The sequence below is a fragment of the Portunus trituberculatus genome, chromosome 41 (genome assembly GCF_017591435.1).
Source record: "Portunus trituberculatus isolate SZX2019 chromosome 41, ASM1759143v1, whole genome shotgun sequence".
In the NCBI taxonomy this organism is placed as follows: domain Eukaryota; kingdom Metazoa; phylum Arthropoda; class Malacostraca; order Decapoda; family Portunidae; genus Portunus; species Portunus trituberculatus.
In genome coordinates this window covers 12371038-12394104 of record NC_059295.1, presented here as the reverse complement: position 1 = coordinate 12394104, position 23067 = coordinate 12371038, and the positions used below count along the sequence as shown (strand labels likewise).

Here is a 23067-nt window from a genome sequence, read left to right as displayed (position 1 = left end):
ATCGCTTTGAGTTCCTTCACACACACACACACACACACACACACACACACACACACACACACACACACACACACACACACACACACACACATTATCAATAATGTACTCTAGTACAGTACATATTTACTTCATCTACCTGTGACCCCGTTCTAGCTCCCTTGTATCCAACTTGAGTTATAAGTATATCATAGAGATATATGTATATTGTACATGTGCGATAACTATTTATAATTAGGGAGGCAACACACACACACACACACACACACACACACACGGGACATCGTCGATGGCGGATGTGGTCGCTGAGCTCCAGAGCAATCATCTCTAATTCTACAGTTACCATTGCCTAAGAGTAACCAAGGTGGGAAAGGAGCTGGTAATGTTTGTCCCGTCTCCATATAGTCATGTTAACTGTTGATTAGCAAAATAATGTCCAGGGAAGGTAAATTTAAACTGTAGCCTGCGTTTGAGCCATCAGCTGGTTTGTTTACATCTGCGCAACATGGCGGCCGTGAACTCGAAAGATGAATCAGACTTCACAGGATTTCAAGGAATAATGGAGAAGAGCGCTTATGTGAAGAAAATTCTGGAGTTGGAAGGTAAAATTGAAAAACTGTTTGAAAAGTATGGGGCCTGGAAACGAGTTATGACAATGTAATGAAAGAGTGTGCCGATATGAAGAAGGAAAATGAAGCACTGAAAGAGGAAGTTAAGCTAATTAAAGTGAATTGCGAAAAATGTGGAGAATCTCTAGGAAAAGTGATGGAGAAGCAGGCTGAATGGAAAAAAGTCAGGAAGTGGAAAGAAAGGAGGTAAATTACAAAGTTGCAAGTCTGGAAAAGGAAATCAAAGAGTCTGGGGAGAAAACTTTGGGCCTTGCTGAAATTATAGATCAACAGATCATAGAAGAGAAGATTGCTGAGAAAGTGGTGAAGGTTATTAAATCAAATGAGACATTGGTGAGGGAAACTGTAGACAAAAAGAGATGTGTGGTGATATTTGGTGTGGAGGAGGATAAGACACCGAGTAAAATGGAGAGAGAGAAAACATAAAAAGGTGATAAATAATATCATTAATGTGGTGCAGGAGGAGGAAAAGACCTAGTACAAGAAATAGAGGACTTCCATAGAATTGGAAAGTTCACAAGAGAAGGTATGAGGCCAATAAGAATCAAACTTAAGTCACAAAAGGATGTAGATGAATTGGTGGAGAAGTCATGGAGGCTAGCCCAGCAGGAAACAACAAGGAAGATTTGGTTGAGAAGAGATCTCGGTGAAAAGGAAAGAGAAATGTTAAATGAGTTGAGAAAGGAGGCTTTGAAAAAAATGAAGAGAGGACAGAAGAGGAGAAGAAAGAGTTTTTCTGGAGAATCTTGGATATGAGACTGAGGAAGTGGTTCATAACCCAGAAAAGTACAGCAAGAAAGGACTAAAGAAACTTATGTATGAGCGGAATGTAATGTATTCCAACATAAATGGAGTGATATCGGGATTTTAGAACTCAACGATTACTTGAGGGACAAGAACCCAGATATTGTGGGTCTTACTGAAACAAAACTGAGAGAGGGAGAAGACCTGATGATGGTTGGAGAAGGAAATATAATGTTTGGAAAAGAAATAGAGTAGGTAAGATGGGAGGAGGAGTGATGTTGCTGGTTAAAAAGATATAAAGGTGGATCAAGTGAAAGAAGGTATGGGAAAGGCAGAAGTGCTAAAGATCAGAGCAGAAACTAATGAAGGAAAAAGAGGCACTACATAGTGGTGTACGTACCACCTAAGACAAATGCATGGTCAGTACAGGAATATGAAGAAATGATAAGTGATACAGGAACATGTCTGGAAGAAATGTTGGGTGGCTGTGAACGAACTATAATGATGGGAGATTTTAATTGTAAAGAGGTGTGTTGGGAGGACTGGTCAATGGAAGGATCAGAGACAACATGGGGAAATACACTATTGACACTGGCAATGGAAAATGTGTTAACTCAGTGGGTCAAAGAAGATACTAGGTTTGGAGGAGAGGGAGCATCGTCAAGACTGGACTTGGTCTTTAGTACAGAGCCAATGGTCATTGAGGAGATGAGGGTGGAGTGCCCTTTAGCAAAGAGTGATCATGCAGTTTTGGAGTTCAAGGTGATAGATGAAGAGAAATCTAGAAGAAATGAAGAATATAAAGTGGGAAGATGGAATTATGCCAAGACAGATTTTGGAAACCTAAAGAAATTCTTTCAAGAGACAAATTGGATGAAATTCAAGAGTGCTAAGGGAGCAAATGAAAAGTGGAAGGAATTTATAAAAATATACAAAGAAGGTGAGAAAAATTTGTACCAATAAGACAACATAGAGAAGTTGGAAAGCAGGACTGGTTTAACGATAGATGTGAAAAGGCTAGAACAAGAAAAGAGGATGCATGGAAGAGGTGGAGAAGGAAAAGACGGATTAAGCAGTGGGAAAGTTACAAAAGAGCAAGAAATGAATATGTGTTGATTAGAAGAGAAGAAAGAAAGAAACAAGAAAAGGATATAATTGATAAATGTAAAGACCAACCAAGGCTTTTTTACAGACATGTGAACAACAACATCAAAAATAGAGAAAGTATTGAAAGTTTAGAAGTAAATGGAGTATGCAGTGAAGATCCCAGGAAATGGCAGAGGCTATGAATGGATGCTTTCGGAAGGTATTCACAAAGGAGACTGCTTTTGACAAACCACTGGTAATGGAACAGAAAGGGATTATGAAGGAGTTTCAAGTAACTGTGGAGGAGATCAAGAATATGATGGGGAGTTTAGAAGTGAGAAAAGCTGTGGGACCTGATGGGGTATCAGGATGGATTTTAAGAGAATGCAGGAGCAACTGGCAGAAAAAGTTTGTGAAGTAATTGATGCCTCATTAAGGGAAGGTGTAGTGCCCCAAGACTGGAAAAGAGCTAACATTGTCCCAATCTATAAATCAGGTAACAAGAGAGACCCATTGAACTATAGACCAGTGTCACTTACAAGTGTGGTAGCTAAGATGTGTGAGAGGGTGGTGAAGAATAGATGGACAGACTTCTTGGAGAAAAATGACATACTTTGTGAGTGTCAATTTGGTTTTAGAAAAGGGCGTTCATGCACGACAAACCTGATATGTTACTATTCGAGGGTGATAGATGTAATACAGGAAAGAGATGGTTGGGCTGATGGAATATATCTGGATTTAAAAAAGGCCTTTGATAAGGTACCACACCGGAGACTGATCTGGAAACTTGAAATGGTAGGAGGAGTGCATGGCAGTTTACTAAAATGGATGGAAGACTTTTGGTAGGAAGAGAAATGAGAACAATAATTAAGGACAGACCATCAGAATGGGGCTTGGTGGAGAGTGGAGTTCCACAGGGATCAGTGTTGGCACCAGTAATGTTCGCGTCTACATAAATGACATGGTGGATGGGGTGTCCAGTTATGTGAGCCTATTTGCAGACGATGCAAAATTGTTAAGAAAAGTGAGATGTGACAAAGATTGCGAACTACTCCAGGAAGACTTGGACAGAATATGGAAATGGAGCTGTACATGGCAAATGGAGTTCAACACGACAAAATGCAAGAAAATAGAGTTTGGCAAGAGTGAAAGAAGAATCAGGAGTATGTACAAGATAGGAAATGAAGACATAAAACCAGTCATGAAGAAAAAGACCTTGGGGTGACAATTACCAATGACCTATCGCCAGAGAGACATATAAACAAAATAATTGGAGAAGTATTGAACTTATTGAGGAACATAAGAGTGGCGTTCGTATATTTAGATGAAGAAATGATGAAGAAAATAATTACTGCAATGATAAGACCGAGGCTTGAATATGCAACAATACAGTGGGCTCCGAACTTAAAGAAACACATAAGGAAACTAGAGAAAGTACAGAGGGCTGCAACAAAAATGGTGCCTGACTTAAGAGATTTGACTTATGAAGACAGACTGAAAAGAATGCAACTTCCGACCCTGGAAAACAGAAGAGAAAGGGGAGACCTGATAGCAATATACAGAGTGATGATTGGCATGGAAAAATGGATAGGGAAGATCTGTGTATGTGGAATGAAAGAATGTCGAGAGGGCATGGGAAAAACTAAAATGGCCACTTATAGGAGAGATGTGAAAAATATAGCTTCCTCATAGAAGGGTGGAAGCATGGAATAGTTTAGACGTGGAAGTGGTCAACGCAAGGAATATTCATGATTTTAAGAAAAAGCTGGACATTAATAGATATGGAGACGGGACAACACGAGCATAGCTCTTTTCCCGTATGTTACAATTAGGTAAATACAATTAGGTAAATACACACACACACACACACACACACACACACAGTAGCTAAGATGTGTGAGAGGGTGGTGAAGAATAGATGGACAGACTTCTTGGAAAAAAATGACATACTTTGTGAGTGTCAATTTGGGTTTAGAAAATGGCGTTCATGCACGACAAACCTGATATGTTACTATTCGAGGGTGATAGATGTAATACAGGAAAGAGATGGTTGGGCTGATGGAATATATCTGGATTTAAAAAAGGCCTTTGATAAGGTACCACACCGGAGACTGATCTGGAAACTTGAAATGGTAGGAGGAGTGCATGGCAGTTTACTAAAATGGATGGAAGACTTTTTGGTAGGAAGAGAAATGAGAACAATAATTAAGGACAGACCATCAGAATGGGGCTTGGTGGAGAGTGGAGTTCCACAGGGATCAGTGTTGGCACCAGTAATGTTCGCGGTCTACATAAATGACATGGTGGATGGGGTGTCCAGTTATGTGAGCCTATTTGCAGACGATGCAAAATTGTTAAGAAAAGTGAGATGTGACAAAGATTGCGAACTACTCCAGGAAGACTTGGACAGAATATGGAAATGGAGCTGTACATGGCAAATGGAGTTCAACACGACAAAATGCAAGAAATTAGAGTTTGGCAAGAGTGAAAGAAGAATCAGGAGTATGTACAAGATAGGAAATGAAGACATAAAACCAGTCATGAAGAAAAAGACCTTGGGGTGACAATTACCAATGACCTATCGCCAGAGAGACATATAAACAAAATAATTGGAGAAGTATTGAACTTATTGAGGAACATAAGAGTGGCGTTCGTATATTTAGATGAAGAAATGATGAAGAAAATAATTACTGCAATGATAAGACCGAGGCTTGAATATGCAACAATACAGTGGGCTCGAACTTAAAGAAACACATAAGGAAACTAGAGAAAGTACAGAGGGCTGCAACAAAATGGTGCCTGACTTAAGAGATTTGACTTATGAAGACAGACTGAACAGAATGCAACTTCCGACCCTGGAAAACAGAAGAGAAAGGGGAGACCTGATAGCAATATACAGAGTGATGATTGGCATGGAAAAATGGATAGGGAAGATCTGTGTATGTGGAATGGAAGAATGTCGAGAGGGCATGGGAAAAACTAAAATGGCCACTTATAGGAGAGATGTGAAAAATATAGCTTCCCTCATAGAAGGGTGGAAGCATGGAATAGTTTAGACGTGGAAGTGGTCAACGCAAGGAATATTCATGATTTTAAGAAAAAGCTGGACATTAATAGATATGGAGACGGGACAACACGAGCATAGCTCTTTTCCCGTATGTTACAATTAGGTAAATACAATTAGGTAAATACACACACACACACACGTGTGTGTGTTGCCTCACTAATTATAAATAGTTATCGCACATGTACAATATACATATATCTCTATGATATACTTACAACTTAAGTTGGATACAAGGGAGCTTGAACAGGGTCACAGGTGGATGAAGTAAATATGTACTGTACTAGAGTACATTATTAGTAGTGTGTGTGTGTGTGTGTGTGTGTGTGTTTATTTACCTATAGTTGTGCTGTACAGCATGGCACATTAGCCTGTCTCCATATCTATAGCTATGCATATAGCTTGTCTGTGTATGGTGGCTGCAGTAACCACCCTTTCACTTATTTCACTTAAGCTATACCTGTCATGATTTTTAGGAAAGCGATAGAAGACCAAGTGTGGGTGGGTGCCCTTTGTCCTGCGACAAAATTAACACATGGATGCCCCACTCTAGTGTTCATTTTTGCGGATTTCCTGAGAACATGCGGCGTGTAACCTGTCACTGCTGTGGGCCCTCTTGTTTGAGTGTTGACACATGTAAACATGCAGACGGATCAACGGTGCTGATCTTGATCTTAAGCTGCAACAGCAGCGCCATCGCGTGAGTGAACCGCAAACAAGAAGAGTTAAGGCGGCGTCACACTAGCACTTTTCTGTCTTCTTTTTCCGTCAATTTTCTGACGACTGTCAACTTTTGCAGACGGTGGCCGTCACACACAAGCTTGCTTCCGCCTTTGCCGCGCTTGTCGATTGTAAACAAACATGGCTCCTCATTCACCCCAGCAAGCCGCGGCTTTTTTGCACCTTATAATGTAAATCAGCTGTTCTGTGATCCCAAAGGCAACGGTGACCTCTAATAGTCTCTATGAGAAATTCGTCAGTGGGTTTTGTCCACTTCTCATCTTGGCCAGCTACTTGGAAGTTGCCTTGGAAATATTCAAAAGCATCGCACATTTGCACTCCCCTGGAAATGTACACAAACAACTGAGGAACTTTTCATTGCTAGGCTAGAAGAAAAAAAAAAAATGTATACAAACATATATTCACCAACTCATTTAAATTTCATGCCATGATAATAGCATTCTTCCGTTTAACAAAAAAAGATTTTTTTTTAATAAAAGTGTTGATTAGAAACCATAGTTCTTATTTTGACAAAAAATTGGTGCTAGACGAAAACGATGCGTTCTGTCTGACTCAAGACGATGGAAAGAGTTGACGGAAGAGTAAAAAGACGACGGAAATCGCCTGAGACGACGGAAAAAGTGCTAGTGTGACGCCGCCTTTACCAGTTTGCCTAGGCTACACGGTAAATTGACGCTTTCCAGTCTTGTTTATTTATATAGTCTTTGCTGTTGCCTCGTATGTGGGGGTTCATAGTAACATATGTAACTCGAGTCGCTCGGGAATTGCGCTTCACCAAGGGATATCTCGAGTCGCGCTTCCAACCCAGCGAGTCGCGACCACGTCTGAAGGCTCCAATAGACTTGCATTGACTTTGGAGTCGCGCTTCTAAAATCGCTTCGTGTGTGGGGGCCTTATTGTTACTATACACAAAGTAGTTACATTTTAACCTTAGCACTACATTATTTTGTTGTAGTCAGGCTAGCATCCCATTATTTGGTGTTAGGTCACATTACACTTGGTATCTGTTCATCACATTATGCCTGGTGTGATCATGTTTAACCTATTGTTGCAGACCAACATCTTATAAAAGCCACTTCCATGTATTATTGTGAAATTTCCTGTCACCAATCTACATAGTTGAAACTAACAACAGTGGTAGACCCATCTGTTCTACTCATTTCCTATCTTGCATCTGTTATTTTCTTCACAATAAAGCAAGTCATGAAATTTCTCATCACTTCCTTGGTCCTCCATGCTTGGCTGACATCATGGAGGGCTTCAGTCACATCTTCCCAGGCATGTTTCTTGAGTTTTTGGTGACTAATGTTATCTGGACTTCCCATTACTGCACTCTTCCTCAAATTATGACAACTACTTTTGCTCATTATAAATTAGGTTAACTTCTCTTGGGCTCCATTGCCTCTCTTATCTCATACACAAACATGATGCAGCATTCTTTTCCTAGGTAGTGATTGTCCATCTCCCTATAGCATGTATAGGTATTCACTTAAGGAAAAATATCAACAATACACTAATGTTGTGTAATGACAAAGGTGTGAAACAGATTTGCAAAGAAAATTATCTAAGATGATGAACTGAATATTAGTGAATTGCTTAAGGGAGAGTTTGTACTGACATTTTGCCTTTCTTTCTGCAGGAACTTCTTAAGTTGGGACTGTTAGTGAATTCCAGCATGGGTCTCTAGTTGTTCAGCAGGAAAACTTATCATTTATACCTTAGATACATGACATGTTTGTTTTGGAAGCACAATAGAAGCCAAGTTGTGTGAATGAAATTGATGCTGAAATTCATGGATTCTTGATAATAGCTGGTCTCTATACATTCCTTGAGTGTAGTGTTCTTTGTGCTGCAGGTGGGGATCCTTGGGTTGCAGATGATCTGGACAAGAGACTCAGAGATGGCTCTCACCCAGGCCAGAGCTGATCGTCGTGTTATGGCAGACATGAATAATCGCTTCTTGGATCTACTTAACCTACTCATCAATCAGACCACAAGAGACCTGGAGCCTGTGCAGCGTACTAAGTATGAGACACTGATCACTATCCACATCCACCAGCGGGACATCTTTGATAGTCTGGTGAGGACTGGCATGGTTCCTGGAGGGGATTAGGCATTCGAGATGTAGATAAAGGATAATTACCAGGCATATCACCCTCTAGAAGAAAATAATTGCATGAAAGTCATAAGTATTTTTATGTGAATTCATGTTGTATTTGCCAACCTGGCTATGTCTTTTTGTCAGTGTCGCAACAATGTGCGGTCAGTGATGGACTTCGATTGGCTGCGGCAGATCCGTATCTACTTCAGGGAAGACCTGGACCGCACCAATATAACTCTCACTGATGTCACCTTCCATTACCAGAATGAGTTTTTAGGCTGCACTGAGCGGTTGGTTATCACACCCCTCACTGATAGGTAGGTCTCTTGGAGGTATACATGTGGTTGTAAGTTCTCAAAGATGCCATGATTACAGACTTAACAAAATGAATCAAGGAATAGAATGGCTGAAGGAATCAGACTATGACAAAGTAATGTTTTTCAGATCTTAAATCATGGCCTTTATCTGCTTTCATAAGTAGCCAGTTTTATTTCTGTATAACTTGATAATGAAAATGATATATGTTTGTATTGATTATACAGAATTTTTCCATTATTTCTCTGCAGATATACTTATAGTAGAATGGTCTATGACATTGTTTCTTTCTACCTTTGTCCAATTGAGATAAGAGTGTGAATGATGTATTTACCTAATTGTATTGTACAGAGTTCAAGCGGGCTCATAGTGTCCTTTCTCCATATCTCTACTTATCTATTTTTTCTTTAAAGCTATGCACATTATGTGTTGCAACAACTTCATCATTCAATGCACTCCCCTTTTCCATTGTTCTGTGTGGAAAACTGGTTTTACAAATATCCTTCACACACTGCCTCTTCCTAATCTTCTTTGCATGAACTCTTGTCTTTCCAGCTTCTTCTGTCACCAGCACCAGGTCTTGCTTGTCTATCTTTTCAATGCCATTAACTATTTTATAAGATATCTTTTTTCAAGCTTGGCAACCACACCACTGCTGCATATTCAAACTGGATGTATCTTACTCGTAATATTTATTTTTCATCATATCCTTGTCCAAGTATTTAAATGCCACCCTAATACTAGTGAACATTTTAAATGTTGTTTCAAATATTTTACTTAAGCATTTTTCGGGGTCAGAGTTTCTTGTATAACCACTCTCAGATCTTCCTCTTTAGTCTTCATTCCCATCAAATACTTTCATACTTGTCTTCTACTCTTTCATAATTCCATTACATGACATTTCTTGGCATTGAATTCTAACTTCCACTTCTTACTCCACTCATAAATTTTGTCTATATCTTCCTGCAGTAGCAAACAGTCTTCTCAGATCTTAATTATTCTTAACAATTTTGCATCATCAGCAAACAAATTAATGTGACTGGTCACTCCTTACTGTACATCGTCTACATATACCTGGAACATAATGGGGGCTAACACTAGCTGACCCTTGTGGCACCCATCTTGTTACTTTACTCCATGATGAGTTTGTATCTCTGATCACAGTTCTTATCTCTCTGTCCTTCAAGTAATCCTTTATCCAATCTAATATTATATCAGTCCTCCTATGTTCTCCAACTTCCAAAGTAGTCTGCTATTTGGGACTTTATAAAAAGCCTTTTTTTTTTTATGTCCAGGTACACAGGGTCCACCCATCCATCTCTGCTCTCCAGTCTTTCTACTACTCTTAAGTAAAAACTCAGTAAATTTGACACACATGATAATTACTGGAGTACATGAGACTTACCGTAGGTGAGTTGAAATGTGCTTCGAATTTTGCGAGGCAAACCATCTCTGCTAGATGGGAGCTTTCACATGAGATGCGCTGCACTTTGCCACACTGTCAGTCTTTAAAGAATACAACCACCCACATGAAGCAGTTCCGCCCTAGTAAACCGGTCTGACGAATGTCATATGGAACTTCAAGAATTAACTCATTATAAAAAGAAAAAAGGGGGGGAAGAGGTGGGCATGTGAAAGCTCCCATCTAGCAGAGGTGGTTTGCCTTGCAAAATCCGAAGCACATTTCAACTGACCTACAGTAAGTCTCATGTACTTCAGTAATTTTACTTCGGCAAACCACCAATTCTGCTAGAGGGCGCTTCCACATGAGATTTTAAAGTTATGTGGGTGTTGTATCCAGGTAGTAATTTTTTAAAAAACCACAACATTATAACAGGTATAATGAAATCCACTAAAACCAGGACCCCTGCTTCATTATACAACATACAGTACCCTTGTTGAACAAGAGTGAAACCAAGGAATGCCCAATTTCATACATACAAGAAACATGAACTACAGAGACCCCAGCACTGCCTCTTGAAAACGGTCTGTGTCATTGATCATATGTTTATTATAATGCCTAGTGAACGTGGCCTCCCGCGTCCAACCGGCTTTGGCCATGATAGTGGCAGTGGGCACCATCTGTGTCTGTGCCATGGATGCCGAGGCAGGTCTAACACTGCCCGCCGTGAACCTTTTTGTATCAATACCACACTTGGCTAACATTGTCTTTAGCCACCGAGCCACTGTGTCCTTAGAAATACTCCTATGTGGCTTGATGTAACTGATGAGAAGCTTCCCATCTACATTCCCCGATCCTGTACGGAGCTCGTCAGTCCTCTTAATATATTCTTTCAAAGTCTTAAGCACACACAATCGCCAATCTTGGTCATAAGCAGTAAATCGAACTGTCTGAACATTAAACATTGGCCTACATTGTTTAATGTTACCCCCAAGCCAAACATCCACTGAATCTTCAGCAAAAACAATATTCTTTTGCATTAATAAGTGTAGTGTCTGAACTCTGGCAGCTAGTGTCAATGCCATCAACATCATCAGCTTCAGAGACAGCTCCTTCAAATTGAGGTTGTGCAGTCGGTCCATGGCCCTCATCCTCTGCAAAACCACTCTCGCATCCCAGGTAGCTGCATACCTGGGTGTAGAAGGACGTAAGTTGAAAACACCTCGCAGAAATCTATTGACTAGAGGGTGGTTCCCCGTCCTGCATCCTTCCACTACAATGCCTAGGGCCGAGAGAGCCCCTCTTGCCGTGTTAACACTTTGATAGCCCACACTTCTGTGAAAAACATGGGACAAAAAATCTAAGATGTCAGCAACAGAGGTAGTAAGGGGATTAATGTCCCCTCTACTACAAAATTGTGACCATTGTGTGATGTGAGTTCGGTATTGTCTCTCAAGTCCCAGGTTTCTATGATGCCATGATGATTGCCGTACCCTCATCAGATACTCCTCGTGCTCCAAGTAGTGTCCTGACAGTCGACAAGCCATCAATCTGGGGTGCGTCATTATTGGATGCTCCTCCTGTGATGACGGGTGTAGGAGCACGTTCTTTCTCTTCCTTATGACACGAAGGTCATCCACCAGTAACCGAAGGAGCACTCCCATCCAAGGTTGTGAGGGCCACAGTGGCACAACAATCCACCCTGTGGCTCCTTCCACCCTGAATTTCTGTAGACATCTAGGGATTAGAGAGAATGGAGGAAATAGGTAAACTAGGTCGAAGTCTGTCCAAGGAATTGTAAATGCGTCTACAAAGGCTGCTTCTGGGTCTGGTGTCCAGGAACAGAACCGCTCCACTTGCTTGTTTAAGCGGGACGCAAATAGGTCTATACTAAGAGTCCCAAAGACATTGCATAAAGCCTGAAAAATCAGTGTTCAATTGCCACTCATGTCTGTCATTAAAGGAACGGGATGCAGAATCTGCCAATATATTGCACTTGCCAGGTATATGAGAAGCTGTAATCCAGGCATCATGCTTGACACACCAGTCCCATATATTAATAGAAATGACATCACAAATTACAGATCTAACACCACCCATCTCATTCACATAATTAATTGCCGTAGTGTTGTCACACATGACCTTAATGTGTAAACCACTAAGTAAATGTGTAAAATCAAAGTGAATAAAATGGTCAGTAGTTCACAGGCATTAATGTGCAAATCTATCTCCTCAGGACCCCACCTGCCATTAGTAACATGGCCACTGAGGCAACTTGCCCAACCTAGATTCTGGTGCCTTTCTGAATATCTTCCTGTCCTGAGTCTCCAGTTCTGTAATCCACCAGGTTAGGTCTTTCCTAATCTCATCAGTAATGGGCATCCACCCATCAAAATCCCAAAATGTTGTTTCTAAAGCCTCAATCTTTGCCCGTTCAGTATGTCTATAATGAAGCTTCCCCAGCTCAACTGCAGAGGTTGCTGCCACCAGGAGGCCTATCACTCTAGCAGTAGCTCTGATTTTTGCTTTGTGTTTGGTGACCAAAATAGACCATTGGTAAAGGATCTTAACTCTCCTACATTCAGGCAGGGTAACAGTCATGGCTACAGAATCTATGACATTTCCTAAATACTCTATGCAAGTGGTCGGAACCAGTGCCAACTTCTCCACATTTATGCAGAAACCAAGTTTTTGCAATAAGTGAATAGTGTCATTTATGCATGTATAACAACCAGATGGAGAACTGCTACACATAAGCGTGTCATCAAAATAACTGGTGATGATGTGACCCATCTTCCTCAGTGTGGAGAAAACAGGTATCATCAGTTTTGTAAATATCCTAGGCCCCTCTGAAACACCGTTAGGCAGACATGTGAACTGGTAAATATTACCTGACCACCTGAAACATAAATATTTTTGGTATTCCTCAGCTATTCTAACTGAATAATATGCCTTCTTAAGATCAATGGAGGCCATAAAATCACCTTGACTAATTAAATGAATTGCTTGCTCAAAATTCTCCATCTTAAAGTGCTTATATGCAATATGCTCGTTCAATTTTTCTAAATTTAACACCAACCTATAGTCCCCTGTTTTATTCTGTCTCAGGAAGACTGGAGAAAGAATTTGATGAATCTGATGCTGCATTTCTTTGATGGCCTTCAATTTTAACAACTTATTAACTTCCTGATGCATGAGCAGAGTCTCCTCCTCATTAAATACATATTGAATATCCTCAGTAAATAAATGTCCAATGTTATCCTCATCTCTATCAAAATGACAGTGGAGGACAATGTCCAAAATGAACTGGTCACTCGTAAACTTACACCATTCATGTACAAACTTGTGGATTTGACCAGCCTCAAAGTGCTGGCTCACCTGAGTTAATGCCGGGGGTTGTGTTGACCACAGCCTCGCAAGTTTTTTGAAGTTGAAGCGACACTTGGGTAGGAGCGCCTGAGATCCACTCTGACGGTTGACCTGCGCGAGTCATATGGTTGGAAACTTGAGGAGAAACCACGTGAGGGGGCCTTGCCAAAAAAGCTCCTTTGGTGACCTCCACTAAATCTGCCAGCGTTGGATGTCCAAAAAGTAGAACGTTTCTTGCTGGTGAACTTGCTCTTCAGTCTGTCCGCCTCTTCAATTTGCCTGGTGGCTTGAGAAAGGTCATCCCCAAAAAGGAGTCCAGTCATGGGTGCCTTATATGAACATAAATGTGAATACTTGAGATTAATGTCTCTCTTGATGACATGGCGCCGTGTCAAGTTATTCCTATAATGTGCATTACCCAATAAAGCTAAGGTCCCATTAAGCTTGGCTACCTCTTGAGCAACCACAGGAAGGTTGTCATCATGAGCTACCTTATCCAAGACCGTAAGGGACTTCACAACAATTGTGGCGCCCTTAGTAATGTCCTTGCCAACCTCACGCAAGCGAAAGTCTGCCTTCCTGGTTTCAGCAGGTAATGCATCCAGCACCTGTGCATTGCAGTCCACCTGGATCAAGGCATGGCAATTACTGGGTCTCAGTGTCACCTCATCCTCCTTTATGGCCTTATAGTCCTCTTCTCTCATCCCACTGATGAACAGGTGATTTACCATGGTCACAACCTCCTCATCCAGATGCTCAGAGACACTCTCTGTGGGGCCAAAGTTCTTGGCACTTTCAAGTAGAACACTGCCACGGGAAACAGCCCCTTGAAACTCCTCTCCCTCATCACTGTCCACTGACATGGGAGATCTAAATCCAGAAAAACCAGCTGGTGAGGCCTGGGAAACAGATTCCAAAGTCTTATGAAGCACTGGCACAGAACCCTCAAACTTATAATCCTCAGTACTCACAGTCAGTCTGTCCTTCTTGAGTTTCTCCATGTCATTCCTCAATTCCATAATAGCGTCCATCACCATGGCCAGAGAAGGAGCACTGCACCGGTCACCACTGGAAGCTTCTGAAAGGGCAGACGGCCTAGAACATCCTGATTCACGCCTATTGGTCTGGTACACCTCCTTAGCTTTAGATTGAGAGCGGGCTGAACTTAGGACATGCGTAGTCCTGTCCCTATCGGTACTGTAACCGTCAAGAGAGGGTGAGCAGGACATGGTGGGGCAGGTAGACAAGCTGCGCCTTAACGCAGCTGATGGTCCAACTTCGCAACGGCACCACAATATACCCGCTCCCTGAGGATAACGAGAAATAACATATTTACCTGTCACTTGATCGCTGGGAATCCATGTGTCATAAATGTGTAATCAGCCTGCCCCTGACGGGTAACATGGTAACAACAGCCCGCCCCTATCACAGGTAACGGGAGATAAATCTGAGTTGTAAACAGCTCGCCCCTATATCAGGTAACGAGAAAGGCACAACCCGCCCCTATGTTGGGTAACGAGAAAATGTACAGCCCACCCCTATGTCGGGTAACAGGAATCCATAACTTACAAGAACACTGGTAGGTTGATAGAGAATAGCCCGCTCCTATCACAGATCACGGGAAAACAAAGATGACTGGGCAGAGTCCTGGATCGACATCTTGACAGTGCGGTGTTGACGTAGCAACTGACAGTGTGGCGAAGCGCAGCGCATCTCATGTGGAAGTGCCCTCTAGCAGAATTGGTGGTTTGCCGAAGTAAAATCTTGTTCTGAACCCAAATTGTCTGTTCGATATAACATGTTTTTCTTGCAGATATTTTACCCTTTTTTTTTTTTTTTTTTTTTTTTTTTTTTTTTTTTTTTTTATAACAATTTCACGTACCTTCCCCACAACACTTTAAGTGACATCAGTCTGTAATTTAATGGCTCAGTTGACTTTCCGCTTTTGAATGTTGGGATTATGTTGGCTCTCTTCCATTCTTGTGGTACTCTCCCTTCCCTTTGTGAGCTTGTAACCATTTCCCAAATTGGTTCTAACAATTGATTTTTACATTCCTTTAGTGCCCAGCCTGACATACCATCTGGTCCCATCACTTTTCTGACATCCAAATTTTCTAGTACTCTTCCATTTTCTTATTTGTGCACTATAATTTCCTGCAAGCCTTGACAATGTAATGTACTATCTGGTTTTTCCCCTGTACTGTCTTGCCCTTCATAATGTTCTTCCATTCTATGTCACCAAAAATTTGTCTTAACTTTTCAAAATTTGCTCTTGCATAATTCAATCTCTTTTTTGTAGTCCTCCCTGTATCATAGCACTTCCCATTCCTGCATTTCTAATTCTAGTGTTACATGGTCACTTCTTTCCATTGGACTCTGATATTGAATGATAGGATGGGGCTCCGGCTTCTTAAATTTATGAATACCAGGTCAAGCAATGATGGTTTTTCTTCCTCTGTGTACTGTGTTGATTCTTCTACCCTCTGAGCCATTGTATTCACCATAGTTAACTGTAACATCTCGCTCCACAATCTAGCATTACCCATTACATCCATCTCTCCAGTTTACTCTTTTGCAATTGAAGTCTCTTACTAATAATATTTTTCCATGTCTTCTTATCATATTATCCAAGCACTTAATCACCTCTCCTTGCATTTCCTTATGTTGTTTTGTTCTCCATGTATTTGTCTTAGGTGGCACATACATGATTTTCCTTTTTTTTTTTATTTCTTCTGTCTTGATTGTTACTGCCATTACTTCTGCCATGCCATCTCCATAGTGCACTTCCACCACACATATATTATCACAAACCATTATCAGCACTCCTCTTCCCCTTTCCCCTTTCTGTCTCTTCTCCAACTTTTATATCCCTCTTCCTTAAAGCTAACACGGATCGGTACTACTTTAACGTGAGACCTACCACACTACAGCGTGAGATCTACCTTCCGTTAGCACTATAACATGAGGTCTACTGCTGCATTATCCCTCCCTCATGGATATCACACATTACCATACATTTATTTTAGCAATAAACACTTAATTTGTACATATCCTAGGAATGACTTAAAGAAGAAAGGTAAAAATAAACATGCTATCATATATTTCCATACATTTATTTTAACGTACACACTTCGTACATCTTCTAAGAATGACACAAACAGATCATTGGAATTTTTTCTCATCATCTTCCAGCAAAATTGATCAAGATGAGACTGGAACAACTAACGACCAACACCTCGCATTCTCTTCAAAATCACCGTTTTAGCGTCCAACCACGATCGCTCAATTGCCTGTGTGTGTGCTCCTGTCACTCAATCCACAAAATGTTGGTGGTGGTTCACTGTAAAATACTGGTACCCCATGGCATTTAGGTTGCTATAAGCAGGCCACTCGTCTTAATGAATCACTGAACCATATGCACACTCCCTTTCAATATTAGAGATTAGAGTGTTGCGGTCACATCGTTCCACCAAAAAGTACCGACAGTCTGAGCCTTGTTTAAGACCAGAAACCCAAGGTCCATCAATACTACGCCCATGGTTTCTGTTTTTTTTCTTGTTCTGCATCACTGTCCTTGGAGAGAGGAGCGTTGTCTCCATTCAGCATCCTTCCTTGGTTGTACTTCCGTCGACCAGCAAATTTTGCCTCATCAATTTGGATGGGGTTATTTGTTGTTCATACCATCTTTCCTCGTCGTTGATGAGAAACTATGACTGTACACACCTCGGCACATGTTGAACCAGTCAGTTACAGTACTGGTAGATTTTCCTGTGAGTCGTTACTGTGGACATTGGTATATTTAATACAAAGAGAAATATTAATTTTAATATTTCACACAGTTTCAGGTTGCTGTGCAATTTGTTGTTCATGTCCATATAATGTTTGATGGACAGGTGCGGGGAGGGTCCCGGAGGGACGGGGGTCACGTGATAGACCTCAGGCTGCACCTGGTAGGCCACATATGGCAGTAGACCTCACACTAAAGTAGCACCCATGGATCTCCTTCCTTAACTTTGTTTCTACTATGCATATTACATCCAGTCTTTTCTCCTTCAAATAGCCTCTAACTTCCAACTCAATGGACAACAACTCATCTACATTTGTATATGTTGCTCTTAATTTCTTACCTCTCCCTCCACTTGTATTTCTTCCATTACCCCCTCTTTTCCCAAAGATACACTTCATTCTCATATCTAGAACCTTCCAGTAGAATTTCTTCTTCTCGATCTCCATCCTTTTCTTGTTTTTTTCCTTAGCTTCATTTCTTACCACTCTCCTTTTCTCTCTCTTCCAGGTTCATATCTCTTTATCCATATACATTGGTACCTCTAGATACGAAATGAATTCATTCGTTCCAGAGTGACTTTCGTATCATGATCTTTTCATATAATGCAGTGGTATTCATTGCGTGGCTCGCGATGACTCAATTTACGGCTCTCGAAAAATAAATAAATAAATGAATAAAAAAAAAAGGCACACTTCCACTCATCACAGCATTAATTAAGTTTGGTCTTTATTTTGCTCTTAATAACAAGATATATAGGCTAATATTACCATGTCTAATTTATCATATTTACTATATTGCACTAGCAGCCCAGTACTACTTAATTTAGTTGAGTTATACTAGCTTGCACTAGCTGCGGCTCTCTCAATGAATGTGTTTAACCCAAGTGGCTCCCTTGCAAAAATTAGTGAATAACACTGGTATAATGAGTCACATTTTACATGTAAATCGCCTAATTCGTTCCAAGCCCTACGAAAACACCACATTAAATTTTATAATAAGGGTAAAACCAAAATGAAATAAGAGCCAAATACATTTAAATCATTCAATATACCTAACCTAACCGTTAATACCTGTAAATGAAATAGATAATAGAACGTAAGGCAATAATAAATTAAAAATAATAATACGAAAATTATAGGAAAATGTGGAACCTTACCTTATGAGTGAAGCGATGTCCGAAAGTGAAAGTGGTGGCAGAGGAGGAGGGCAAATTGCATAAAATATAGAAAATGGCAAAAAACATTAACACTTAACTTCATGAAACACTTAAAATTATTTATTTATTTATTTTTTTTTTTTTTTCTCAGTTTCTAAATTTCATCAATTAACACTTAACTTGGAGACGCTTAAAATTAATATTTCTTTTTCAGTTTCTAATTTTCATCAGATTCTTCTTCCCTTCTCTGTTTTTTCGGATCACTTTGACCTTCACCTTGACTCACTAATGGCCTCTTTCAAAAGGGTTGTGGTCAAGATGGCCCCTGACCACGACAGCCCCATGTTTACCATGATGACCTTGGCTTTTTTTTATTTACTTGTAAGATGGTATGAAATTATACTTGTTAATACAACATCTCATACTAAGACAGATTGTATTTACAAATCAGTCGCTCACCACTCCCCCATCCTTCCTCACCCAGTGATAGGTACTGTACCACGTAGTACGTACGTGAGTACTTACTTTTAATCACCACAATAATGTTATCGTGTAATGTTTATCAGTAAATTGCATACTTTTTAATACAAACTGTCTTAAAATGTAAGATACTGAAACATTCTACAGATTGCAAAACATAACATTAAAACATTTGATATTTAGCCAAGTGGCACCTCTGGCTGCTGCAACAAGCCAGTAAGTCATCGTCACCTCATAAAAAACACAATGGACTATCGTGCACTTCTCAGAAATTTTAAAATCATCTTACAGGCAAACAAAACCTTAAAATGCATATGTGTATATAACATTTACTGCTGAGAAATGCATGTTCTCTCACCTCTTTCAGTATTTACAGAAAGTCGTGTTACACCCTGCACTATATGTGCAGGGTACACCGGTGTACCAATACGTTATGGTTTTTAATGATACATACTACAAAACACTATCTCAGGAACGCTGAGTTACCATCCGCGGTTAACGTGTTAACATAATGAAAGAAATAAGAGGACAATAACCCAAAATTTGGTGTGGGGTCGTCATGTTAAACATGGGGCTGTTAGGGTAAACATATGAGGCTGTCATGGTAAAAATGGAGCCATCGAGGAGGGCCGTTGTGAGGGGCTGTCATGGTCAGGGGGCCGTCTTTACCAGGAAACTTTTCAAAAATAACGATCCAAGGAACTTTGTTTCTGCCTACTTTTCAATATGTTCCTGAAATGACTCAGGCAAATGTCATTACACTGCGCAAGAAGACGACTTGTGTGGTGGGAATTTAAAAATTTTCTGCATGCGGGAATTTCAAGTTTTGTTTCGTATCTTTCGTATGCTGAGTAATTTTTCGTAATATGAAGCAAAAAAATCTTCGCATATCATTTTGTAAAATGAAATTTTCGTATACAGAAGCTTTCGTATCTCGAGGTACCACTTTACCTTTAAATTCAGTATCTTCAGCCAATTTCCCTTTTCTTGCCAGTATCTCCTCCACTGCCACTTGAGATCTCATTCTCACTTTCAGTGGTCTCTTACCTCTTTCACTATATACCTTCCCGATCTAAGCACTTCCTCCACTTTTTGATCCAATCCCTGTGTGCAATCCTGGAATAAGTAACACCTTGTGCTTGCTCTTTCTATTCTCTCTCTCTCATGAACTTATTAGGTTTTTTTCCCCTTCAGCCCAAAAATTAGGATACATATCCTCTTGTCCACTGTGTCCCTCACCAAAGGTTCCTTCTCCCTAATTACTTGTATTACATTGTCCTTTGTCTGTTCTTGTATCTGCTTCTTTACTACCTCTGAGAATTTAACTTTCCTCTTCCTATTTCCTTTTCCAGGCATTTCCTAATTCCTCTAACTTGATCTCACCCATTCCATTTTCCACTTTGTCTGCCCCATCCTGAACTTTTCCTTGCAGACTCTTTAATGTCTCTTCATATTTGCCACATAGAGCCATTAATATACCATTTTGTTTCTTTAACTCCTCCATCTCCTTTCATCACCTTGTTCACGTTTCTTTATTTGTTTATTATTTTATTTATACCATGTGGGCTTTTCACGAGAAATGTATGGGCTAAAGGGATACTTTTTTGGAGTACTTCCTATCTCAAAGCCCACCCGCTAGGAAACCCTTGCCCCGAATGAGGAAGCCCAACCTACACTCGGACCTTGGGCAGGATTCTCATACTTCCTCACATTTTTCTATTCTTTCCTTTAGTTCAGTGTAAATGATGTGTTTGCAAGTGTGTGGTGCTCTATCAGAGTAACCCTACTTGGAATTGCTAGCCTGTATATAAACAGATAGATTTTAATGCAAACAAATTTTAGTTTATCCCATTTGATGATTTGTATGCAGGTGCTACATTACCCTAGCCCAGGCACTAAGCATGAGCATGGGTGGGTGTCCAACTGGCCCAGCAGGTACAGGCAAGACAGAGACCACAAAGGACATGGGCAAGACACTTGGCAAGTATGTCGTTGTCTTCAATTGTTCGGACCAGATGGACTATCGTGGCCTTGGCAGAATTTATAAAGGCGAGTTACTAATCTCTGCTAAGCCTCTAAAAATCTTATTTTGAATTCAGTTGATTGAGCACTTGACTTGTTTACTTGTTTCCTTTCATCATATTAATAGCATGAAAATTTATCCATCTTCTTCAAAAGTATACATTCTTCAAAAGTGCAAGTAATAAACTTCAATCTTTTTCACAATGAACTTTCTTTCCAATGTATCACACTGTCAGGTCTAGCACAGTCTGGTTCGTGGGGATGTTTTGATGAATTCAATCGCATTGAACTGCCAGTGCTCTCTGTGGCTGCCCAGCAGATTGCTGTCGTCCACACTTGCAAGAAGGAACGACGTAAGGCTTTCCATTTCACAGATGGTGATGTCATTCCCATGAACCCTGAATTTGGAATTTTTTTAACCATGGTGAGTATTGCCTCTGGCTTGTTTTTTTTTTTATTGTGTATTTACCTAATTGTATTTACCTAATTGTAACATACGGGAAAAGAGCTATGCTCGTGTTGTCCCGTCTCCATATCTATTAATGTCCAGCTTTTTCTTAAAATCATGAATATTCCTTGCGTTGACCACTTCCACGTCTAAACTATTCCATGCTTCCACCCTTCTATGAGGGAAGCTATATTTTTTCACATCTCTCCTATAAGTGGCCATTTTAGTTTTTCCCATGCCCTCTCGACATTCTTCCATTCCACATACACAGATCTTCCCTATCCATTTTTCCATGCCAATCATCACTCTGTATATTGCTATCAGGTCTCCCCTTTCTCTTCTGTTTTCCAGGGTTGGAAGTTGCATTCTTTTCAGTCTGTCTTCATAAGTCAAATCTCTTAAGTCAGGCACCATTTTCGTTGCAGCCCTCTGTACTTTCTCTAGTTTCCTTATGTGTTTCTTTAAGTTCGGAGCCCACTGTATTGTTGCATATTCAAGCCTCGGTCTTATCATTGCAGTAATTATTTTCTTCATCATTTCTTCATCTAGATATACGAACGCCACTCTTATGTTCCTCAATAAGTTCAATACTTCTCCAATTATTTTGTTTATATGTCTCTCTGGCGATAGGTCATTGGTAATTGTCACCCCAAGGTCTTTTTCTTCATGACTGGTTTTATGTCTTCATTTCCTATCTTGTACATACTCCTGATTCTTCTTTCACTCTTGCCAAACTCTATTTTCTTGCATTTTGTCGTGTTGAACTCCATTTGCCATGTACAGCTCCATTTCCATATTCTGTCCAAGTCTTCCTGGAGTAGTTCGCAATCTTTGTCACATCTCACTTTTCTTAACAATTTTGCATCGTCTGCAAATAGGCTCACATAACTGGACACCCCATCCACCATGTCATTTATGTAGACTGCGAACATTACTGGTGCCAACACTGATCCCTGTGGAACTCCACTCTCCACCAATCCCCATTCTGATGGTCTGTCCTTAATTATTGTTCTCATTTCTCTTCCTACCAAAAGTCTTCCATCCATTTTAGTAAACTGCCATGCACTCCTCCTACCATTTCAAGTTTCCAGATCAGTCTCTGGTGTGGTACCTTATCAAAGGCCTTTTTTAAATCCAGATATATTCCATCAGCCCAACCATCTCTTTCCTGTATTACATCTATCACCCTCGAATAGTAACATATCAGGTTTGTCGTGCATGAACGCCCTTTCCTAAAACCAAATTGACACTCACAAAGTATGTCATTTTTCTCCAAGAAGTCTGTCCATCTAGTCTTCACCACCCTCTCACACATCTTAGCTACCACACTTGTAAGTGACACTGGTCTATAGTTCAATGGGTCTCTCTTGTTACCTGATTTATAGATTGGGACAATGTTAGCTCTTTTCCAGTCTTGGGGCACTACACCTTCCCTTAATGAGGCATCAATTACTTCACAAACTTTTTCTGCCAATTGCTCCTGCATTCTCTTAAAATCCATCCTGATACCCCATCAGGTCCCACAGCTTTTCTCACTTCTAAACTCCCCATCATGTTCTTGATCTCCTCCACAGTTACTTGAAACTCCTTCATAATCCCTTTCTGTTCCATTACCAGTGGTTTGTCAAAAGCAGTCTCCTTTGTGAATACCTTCCGAAAGCATCCATTCATAGCCTCTGCCATTTCCTGGGATCTTCACTGCATACTCCATTTACTTCTAAACTTT

General features: G+C 40.4%; 1 protein-coding gene across 1 annotated transcript in view; it reads left to right on the top strand.

The window, feature by feature from the left end:
• LOC123516667 (dynein axonemal heavy chain 5-like) overlaps nucleotides 1–23067 on the top strand; it is a gene marked incomplete at its 5' end in the record, with an annotated part of 331873 nt that overhangs the window by 103206 nt on the left and 205600 nt on the right. The window contains 4 exons of the mRNA XM_045276268.1: nucleotides 8117–8341; nucleotides 8507–8679; nucleotides 20742–20920; nucleotides 21130–21317. Of these exons, the coding sequence (XP_045132203.1) occupies nucleotides 8117–8341; nucleotides 8507–8679; nucleotides 20742–20920; nucleotides 21130–21317 (765 nt within the window). The remainder of the gene's footprint in view (nucleotides 1–8116; nucleotides 8342–8506; nucleotides 8680–20741; nucleotides 20921–21129; nucleotides 21318–23067) is intronic.